The following is a 9,362-nucleotide window of genomic DNA, read 5'->3' as shown; positions in this document are numbered from 1 at the left end:
ACAAAGTTTATTGCCTCACATCAGAGCTGCTGGCCGTCTGCCCGCTTCGTCGCTCCTCGCTTCTGTGACCATCTGCCAGCGTGCCTGCCGCACGAATCGCTCTTTTGGGGGGGGGGGGGGGGGGGAGTCGTAGAAAAAGGGGAAGAACAGAATGAAGTCTGCCTGCACTCATAAGGCGGCAAGTTTCACTCTGTTATGGAAAGGGGAGGGGAGGAGGTGGGAAAGTAAAGAAAAAGCAATATAGTAGAGGGGGGATGCATCAAGATAGTTCCACACTGGCTGCGAAGGCTAGCAGCTCGTCCCGGGCAGCTCTACGGCAAAGTGCTGATCCTTGGGGATACAGGATGTCTTCACATGTGTCTCTGGGAAGGTTCAGGGCTTTGTACTTGTGCAGCATCGCTTCTCTGGCGGTCTTGTGGTCGGAGCAATGCATCATGACGTGCTCGAGGTCCCCGTGAACGGAACAGGAGTCGCAGTGTGGAGAGGGAGCAAAACCCATCTTGTGCAGGAGTGCTGGTGTTAGCACGGACTTTGTTCTTAGCCGGTGAAGCAGAACCGCCTGTCTCCTCTTCAGGTCTCTTGTCGGCAGAGGTTGCTGGAAGATTGCCGCTGCTGGGATGGCAGCAAGCCGGACCTTCTGAATGTGTCTTGAAAAACGCATTTTGTTGATGTCAGGATCATGCGGCGCTGGCGTGTTTGGTGGTTCAGTGTGGGCAGCAGCAGCGACAGAATCAGCCTTTTCATTCCCATTTATTCCGACGTGTGAAGGGATCCATTGAAATTTCACACTGGACCCGTTTTCTTTTAAGAGCCTGAGGCTGCCTACAATCTTGCGTGTGCTGGTGTCCTCCTGACGGCATCTGGCGATTCGTTGAAGTGCACATTTAGAGTCTGATAGAATGAGGACGTCTTGGGCCGGGATAGATGATACGAAAACCAGCGCTCTCTCTATTGCTACTTGTTCGGCCAGGGTTGAAGAGACGAAGGAATCTAGGCGGCCACCCCAAGAGTGCTGGAGCGCAGGTATCCAAAACGCCGCTGTACTGCTCTGCAGCTTTTGATTACTTGAGCCGTCAGTATACACGTGAAGGGCTGCTCCATATTGCTCGTGGATCAGTTCCGACGCCATCGACCGGATAACGGTGTCCGGGATTTCCCTCTTTTTCCGGAGACCACGTATCGATAGTGCTACTTCAGGCTCTTCAACATCAAATGGGGCAGGTGGTGGACTCATTTCAGGTCCCGGCAGCGCAAGCAGCCTGTACGTGCCTTCTTCCATAGCCTTGAACCGTGATCCTCGATGTTCGTTGATCCGTCGGATAATGTTTCTTCCGGCCTGTGATTTGTGCAGACGGTCAAGTTGCCGCAGTAGGCGCTCTGTGGACTGTAGACGGAGAGGCATCGACTGGGCTTCTCCGTAGACTAGCCCACAAGACGTTCGTTGAGGTAGCCCTAACGCGGTTCGGAGTCCCACGCGGTGAGCCGCTTCCAACTCGGACAATCTGGTAGCAGATGGGAGAGCATAGGGCAGAGAATAGAGTATTCTCTGGAGGACAAGCGCGCTATGCAGAGAAAGGAGCGTCGCTGGAGAGCAGCCCCAGTCTGTGCCCTGGAGTCGTCGGAAGACATTCTGGAACGACCGGATGGATTTCTTAATAGCTACAACCTGTGAGCTCCAGTTCAACTTGTCATCAATAGTGACCCCCAGGAACCTCTGGCGCTTCACAATCGATAAAGGGCAGCCTCGATGCTCCACGCTGACTTCTCGTCGACGTTTACGATTGATGATCATGGAGCACGACTTTTCCGTCGAGACGCTTAATCCTTTCGTTTCCAAGTGTGCGGAGATGATTTGCAGAGCTGCTTCCATGTTTGCCTTTAGTCTTCTCATTTTGCACCCGATGCACCACAGTGCTACATCGTCTGCATAGATCGTCATAGAGATCGTCGGTTTCGATGCGGTGAGACATTTCGGCAGGGACGCCATGACCAGGTTAAATAATACAGGGCTTAAAACGCTGCCCTGTGGGAGGCCTCCAATAGGGCGAGCAGAGCTCATCACAGTGCCAAGGCGTACTTGCGCCCTGCGGTCTGTCAGGAGGTCCCCCACCAGCCGCAGTGTCCGTCCTGTTATGCCGGCCGCAACGAGGCACTCTACTGCCACGGGTGGTTGGACGCTGTCAAAAGCCTGCTTTATATCCAAGAAGACGGCGAGCGTCGCCATCCCCCTTTTCTTGGCGCTATCTGCTGCAGAACAGAATTCTAGGACGCTGTCGACGGCGCTCAGACCCCTTCTGAAGCCTGTCATGCAATCCGGGAGGATTCCTCTGGACTCTAGAAACCAGTGAAGACGGGCCTGTATCATTCGCTCCATCAGCTTAGCCATACATGAAGTGAGGGAGACTGGTCTGTAGGACGACAGCTTCTGCCTAGGCTTCCCATGCTTCAGAACCGGAACCACCACGGCGTGCTTCCATGACGACGGGACTTTACCTGCTTCCCATATCCTATTCAGGTATTCTAGAAGACGTTGTTGGGCTATGTTTCCCAGGTTTCTCAGGGCTTGGTACGGTATTTTGTCCAGTCCTGGCGCTCTGCCACGGTGGCACCTTTGAAGGGCAGATTTCAACTCCGTCCACGTGAATGGCTTGTCGAGGATGTGGTTGTCGTGTACGACATGAATGCCATTCATAGCTGGAGGTGGTGGCTTGACTAGAACATCAGCAAACGATTCCGCTGCCTCTTCCAAAGTGAGCCTCAGCTGACTGGCGAGTGACTGAAAGGGTAGGCTTTCTCTTGCCTTTCCAGTCAGAGTATCAACCGTCCGCCAGACGAGTGATCTTGGGGTGCGGGGGTTCAATGTTGCGCAGAACAGTGCCCATTGGCGCCGACGGATGGAGATTGTGTACCTTCTGATGACGGCGTTGATGCGACGGTACTTGACCAGGTGCGTGCGGGATCCGGACCGACGGAGAAACCGCTGTGCCCTGCGCCGCGCCGCGAGGAGATTGAGCATCTTGAGGTCTGGCGGGGGGTCCGACTTCCTTATGCTGACGACCTTTGTCGCATTCTTGACAGCGGTGGTGAGGGCGACTTCAACAGGCTCCGACGACATCTCCATCTCTCTCCGAAAACTGTCCCACACCGTGATGCTGTGCTGGGTTTTCAGATTTTTTGGTCCCGTGCTTCCAGCCCCTTTTATGAAGACTGAGGCAGGAAAGTGATCGCTTCCCCACGTGTCGGCCTCCACTCGCCAGGACAGCTTCAGGTCTGCTGAGTATAGACACAGATCTATTGCACTGTGGGTGCCCGGAGGGCGAAAGAAGGTTGGAGAACCGTCGTTTGCTAGAATGAGAGTCAAGTCGTCTGCCACTTGCATAATCTCTCTTCCCCTCTTGTCTGTGCGCTTACTGCCCCATGCAACATTGTGGGCGTTAAGGTCCCCACATATGACCAGCCGGCCTGGGCACTGCTTCCGTATTTGACGAATGCATCCCGCGACGTCCAGTGTCACGGTTGGGCGTATGTATGCAGAGACAACGTCGACGGTCATCTTGCGGAAGGTAATTCGTGCTCCTACAAATTCAGCATTGGGACCCCCAGCCGCGCTGAGGTCTATCTGGTGGTTGATAATGTCTTTCCTGATAAGGAGAAGTGCACTTCCCGTGGGGAACGTAGGGATGGACGGAGAGCTGAGTTTCTTATATCCTGTGACCCCAGCTGATGTCGGTAGACCACTCTCACAAAGCGCAATGATGGGAACGGGGTGCCTTTTGAGGCGTAGTTGCAGTTCAGCCAACTTCCCCCGTGCACCGTTACAGTTCCAGTGCCACAAAGTAGGGCAATGTGGACCGGTCGAAATCGGAGTAGGTGTGCTGTTCATGGCAAAGAGGAGTGGCCCTGTTTATACCGAAGATGTTGTAGCTTTTACGCCGTAAACATGGCTGTCAATGGCTGTTCCAAGGGTAGGAGCATGGTCAGGAACGACCGTATACCTGCTGGAATCCATGTACATCCGACGAGCGCCCTCACGGTCATGAACGCTAGCTTGACGAAAGTTGCGAAACTGGGCAGAGCTTCGATATGATACCCCGGCGTTGGCGGGCCTCTGTCTTCTGAGGGGGCCGTGTGAGAGTCTTGCTTTGGGCTTGACGATGATTCGACGCCCTTAGAGGAGCGAGGTGTGGGTTGCGCTGCTTCGCAGGTTTGTACTGTCTTGGGCTCCGTTGCTGATCGCCCTCTGCGTACGACATTGCTGAAAGTTTCCCAAGTGTTTGTACCGACTGGCGGCTCTTCGTTTGCCACCTCCTGGAGGTTGTTTGCGGCTTTGTGAGACGCCGATTTTTCTTTCCCACGTTCTCTGGCTTTCTTGTCCCGGACAATCCTTCGGGCCTCCCTGGTGTCCATATTATGTTTCAGGCTGTAGCGGTGGACCGCTGTCTCGACCTGCTTTACTGGGCAGGAGTGGTCCCACGCGGGGTGGCCCCTACCGCAGTTTGCACACTTGGGTTCGTTGGAATCTGGGCACTCTTGTGTGTCGTGAGTTCCCGCACACTTCATGCATACTGCGACGCGAGCGCAAGTCGCGCTGACGTGGCCGAAACGCCCACACTTCCGGCATTGAATGGGCCTGCTTTGGAAGGACCTCACTGGGAACCTGACGCGCCCGACATGTACGGACTCCGGAAGTGGCCCTCGAGCGAAGCACACTTTAACGAGTACCCCTTCCTTTCCTAGCCTATGCACGTTTGTCACGGGTACAGAAGTGCGTATCATTTCCATTAGTTGCTGATCGGTGAAGGAAGTGTCCTTAACACGTATGAGCCCTGTGACTGCATTTGGTGGTGGTGGTAGGTACGCTCGAACGCCAATACTGCATAGGCGCGTAATGGCTAGGAGCAGGACGAGCCCGCCCTCTGACTTGGTGTCCACCGCGACGATATTTTTTGCGCAATCGCTCTTTTCCCTAGCGCTCGCTCTTTTATCTCTTGCGCTATCTGCGCTATCGCGCGGAAGTGGCCGGGTTATCAGCGCCCCCCACACATTACAATTGTCACAGTAGTGTGCACCAATGTAGTTCATGACTTCCTTGGACAAGATGTGGAACCAAATGTTGGAAATACAAGGCAGGGATAAGGTACAAGTTTTCTTCTCTTTGTTTTCCTTATAATATGCAGCATACTGCACATAGTAAAGAAGGGTTCTGGATTCTAAACCAACGCATTTGAAATCCTTAGTTTACCCCAAGCCGTACTATTGTTGTCTAATCTGGGGAAACACCACAGAAGGCAACTACGATAAAATTGCAGTGCACAAAAAAAGAAAGAAAGAAAGCCTGGTATACGACAACCATGTCTACAGGTGCAATGTGCTGGACTCTCGTTGCAAAGAGGCCCACCAGGGGTGCCACTACAATCCATCCATCCAGCCCATCAGCTCCTTCAAGACATGCAAAATACAGACAAAGCGTTCACTTGGAAATCAGACATTTACACAAAATTGCCTTGCAAATTCAGGATCTTTTAGCGCCATGCCAAACACTTGCCATTACGGTATGAAATCCATCCCTGTACCACCTTACATGGTTCAACAGCGACGGACCACTACAGAAATCAGCAGAAACCGTTCCTATTCCGAACAAGCCAGTCTCTGCCCGCTGAGTGTTTCAAGTGCCAGAGGTTTGGGCACTACGCCAAAGACTGTCGTGGCACTCAGAGATGTAAAATATGCGCGGGATCGCACGACTTTAAGGCTTGCACGTCCCGACGCGAGCCCAAATGTGCCAACTGCGGGGAAAATCACGTGGCGTCATATGGGGCATGCAGGATCGCCAGAGCTGCTGCTGCAGCCCACGTCCGTAAGGTTGCACACGGCGGCGGCAATTTAAAAAAAGCAGCAGCGGCTCGCCCTAACCCGAGTTACGTTAAGCAACAGTCGGACTGTAATCCTTCGTCTTCGTCTCTCGGACACTCTCCTCACCGTGCCCCCCCAAGAGAACCAAAATCGCGGCAGCCCAAGATAAAAAAGTCTTTTGCTGAAGTAGTCGTGACCGACACAACTGGTTCCAAACCTTTATCTGGACTTCCAGCTCCAGCAAAAGGTTCCCAGGAAATGTTACGCCCCACGCCTCAGGAAGGACGTGCGAGACGAACTGAGAAGCAACCTATCCGGGACAGGCAAGGTCGCGACTGTTTCACCCCGCTTTTGCCGCTCATCTTGGCCGCATTCCGATCGGTTCTAAGGCTTATCCCAACAGCTGCTGAGCTGCCTGAGGTGCAAGCGTTGCTCATGCTGGAAACCCTTCTGAGTAGCTACCAACAAACGTGTCCTGTATCCACCAATGATGGCATATAGATACTCTGGGTCTTGCGTCTTTCAGTGGAACTGCAACGGTCTACAGAACAAGTTAAGCGACTTTAGAAATTTCGTCTTCAGACACCAGATGCCCCTCCTTGCTCTCTGTGAAGCACGTGTGCCCGCCTCTTTCAGACTCTCAAGTTATGTTATCTATCGCTCTGAGAAACACACTGGGTTCAGCAGGGCGATGCTCTGCGTAAGAAAAGACTTCCCAAGTACTCTTCGTTGTTCATCTTCCGATGACCACTTCGAATATGTTGTGTGCAGTGTCCGTCTTCGCGGGCAACAGGTCGCTATTGCTTGCGTGTGCATCGCTCCCTCAATACGCATCGAAGAACGCGAGTTCGAGTCGTTTTTTCGACTGCTTCCTCAACATTTCATCGTGTGTGGGGACTTCAATGCCCATGGCAACGCGTGGGGAAGCCAACATGAGGATGCGCGGGGTCGCCTCTTACAGCAGTGCCTAGAGACTTCTGGTGCCATTGTTTTGAATGATGGTTCCCCGACTTTTTTTCGCGGGCCGTCGTACTCCAGCTGCTTAGATGTCACGTTCTGCTCTGCAGCACTTGCCCGAACACTGCACTGGATGCCTGCTTCGGATACCATGGGTAGTGACCACCTGCCAGTGCTCGTATCCCATAGAGGGATACAAGGTCTTCCTAACAAAAGGAGGCTTATAAATTGGCAAGTTTTCAAGTCACGGGCAGAAGAATTGGCCCCGTCGTCCGGAAACCTGGAAGATTTTACACACGCTTTGGGGTCCAGCCTCTCTATGGCAAGCAAGCAAATCTCTGTACCGCCAATGCACTCCTTCGTCGATATTGAATTTGAACGCCTCAGAGCAATACGACGTCGAGCAGAGCGACGGTTCCGCAGAACTGGATGTCCTCGAGACTACAAGGACGTCTGTAAATTACGATGCCTAATACGCAAACACCTTCAGCGCCTTGGTCGAAAGACCTGGAGGACGTTCTGTTCCTCCCTTTCCCCTTATACGCCGACCTCAAGAATTTGGCAGGTGATCAAGACCCTCAGCTGCCCTGCTGTTGCACAGGAGACGCCCTTCCGAGCACTGGCGCTTCACCAGGACGTACCGGAATTAACTGTTGGTGACGATTTCTGCCGTCTCCTCACTCGCTCATCCTGTGCCTCCTTAGATGACGCTCACAAGCAGTCTGCCCATGATGCTCTCAAGGTAGTCGACTTCCATTGCGGTGCTCGCGAGCCTCTGATGGACCTAGATTTCTCCTCAAACGAACTACAGTCTGCAATTTCTGTCGCAAAGAAAGGCTCGTCGCCAGGACCCGACGGGATCTCATACCAAGCCTTACTCTCTTTGGGACCTGAGACGCTTGGTAAGCTGCTGTGTCTCATAAATGAATCTTGGAGGGACGGAGTCGTACCTGACATGTGGAAGACTGCCCGCGTAATCCCGGTGCTGAAACCAGGAAAGTCACCAAGAGACCTGGCATCGTTTCGGCCCATCAGCCTCACTAGCTGTCTCTGCAAACTTGTTGAGAGGTTAATCCTGAACCGCCTCGACTGGTTCCTGGAATCCCGAAGCCTTCTGGATCCAGCACAGGCTGGCTTTAGACGGGGACGTAGCACGATGGACTGCGTGATTAATGTGGTATCCCACGCGGAACAGGCTAGTGCTGACGGCCTCCTTAGTGTTGCCGTTTTTCTGGATGTCAAGCGAGCCTATGACACCACAAGTCACAATCACGTGCTGCATGGGCTTTTTACTATGGACGTCACGGGGAGAGCCCTTAGGTGGATCTCTGACTTCTTGCGAGACAGGTCCGTATACGTGAAAACCTCAGAAGGCGAAACCCTTCATCACGGTACAGCAGCCTGTGTCCCACAGGGAAGCGTCCTTAGCCCGCTCCTGTTCAACGTTGTCATGGCCGCACTACCCTCTCTCTTGCCACGGGGCGTCAATGTTAGCTTGTACGCTGACGATATTTGTATCTGGTCTTCTGGAAAGCAGTGGCCTGCACTACAACGCCGCCTGCAAAGCGCGCTGGACATGGTAGCCTCCTTCCTGGCGGAGAGAGGTATGGACCTGTCCCATGAAAAGACTGTGTTTTTGCCTTTCACACGCCGCCATTTGAGAAACCTTCAGCTCTACATAAGTGGGCACCCAGTGAGGCGCGTTACGCACCACCGGTTCCTTGGTCTCATCCTCGACCGCAGCTTATCGTGGAGAGCAGAAGTTCGCTGCTTGAAAGACAGAGCAGAGTCCCGACTGAATGTTCTGCGCTACCTCTGTGGTACCCGGTGGGGGCTCACTTCTAGGGCTCTTTTCGGTCTTCACCGGTCCCTTGTACGTCAGGTATTGAGTTACCACCTTCCAGTACTGCATCATCTCTGCCCCACATCTGAGCAACTGCTGGAGACCATTCTTGCGAAGAGCATCAAGACGTGCCTCGGCGTCCACAAGTCCACATCAACTGCTCTAGTCTTCGCGGAAGCCAAGGAGCCACCTGTACCCATCATGAGGCTCGATCAATCTCTTAGCCACTATCTGAGGCTGGCAACTCGCCACCATCGACACCCCTTAGTGCGCGCTTTGATTCGTCGTCCAGCGTCTGGGTACAGCCAAGCCGTTCTTGCCCACCGAAGTATCATCCCCAGGCACAAATCTCTGCCGAAGCACCCTGACCCACTATGGGCCCTGCCCACACCCCCTGTCCGTGTCGAGGAACCTGGAGTGTCCTCGAAGAAAGCTGCGTCGACGGTTGTTCTACGGCAGCTCACCTTGGCCGTACTTGACAGCGATAGAGGGAAGATTCAGGTTTTCACCGACGCATCAACGACGCGTTCCGGCTCTGCTTGCGCCTATGTGATCCCGCAGATGTCAGCTGAAGGGTGTGCAAGACTCTCACGCCGCACGTCGGCGGCGGAACTGCACGCGATTTGTATGGCGCTTGTCTTCATTGCATCCTCTCCATCCCCAGCTCAGTGGTCCATCTACACCGACTCCAAAGCCGCCTTACAAGTCC

The 9,362-nt window shown here is 53.7% G+C and overlaps 1 protein-coding gene across 1 annotated transcript; it reads right to left on the bottom strand.

Moving 5' to 3' along the window:
• Nucleotides 1–208: 208 nt before the first annotated feature.
• On the bottom strand, nucleotides 209–1,443 carry LOC135397816 (uncharacterized). Its single transcript, XM_064629373.1, has one exon. It carries the CDS (start codon nucleotides 1,400–1,402, stop codon nucleotides 260–262), a length of 1,143 nt encoding a protein of 380 aa, XP_064485443.1. The 5' UTR covers nucleotides 1,403–1,443; the 3' UTR covers nucleotides 209–259.
• Nucleotides 1,444–9,362: the final 7,919 nt, after the last annotated feature.

This window comes from Ornithodoros turicata, chromosome 6 (assembly GCF_037126465.1).
Source record: "Ornithodoros turicata isolate Travis chromosome 6, ASM3712646v1, whole genome shotgun sequence".
Lineage (NCBI taxonomy): Eukaryota > Metazoa > Arthropoda > Arachnida > Ixodida > Argasidae > Ornithodoros > Ornithodoros turicata.
The sequence above is the reverse complement of the archived record's forward strand: the minus strand, read 5'-3'. Positions and strand labels throughout refer to the sequence as shown.

Excerpts from the sequence above, each read along its gene's own strand:
- LOC135397816 (XM_064629373.1), bottom strand. The coding sequence starts at position 1,402 with ATGCCTCTCCGTCTACAGTCCACAGAGCGCCTACTGCGGCAACTTGAC.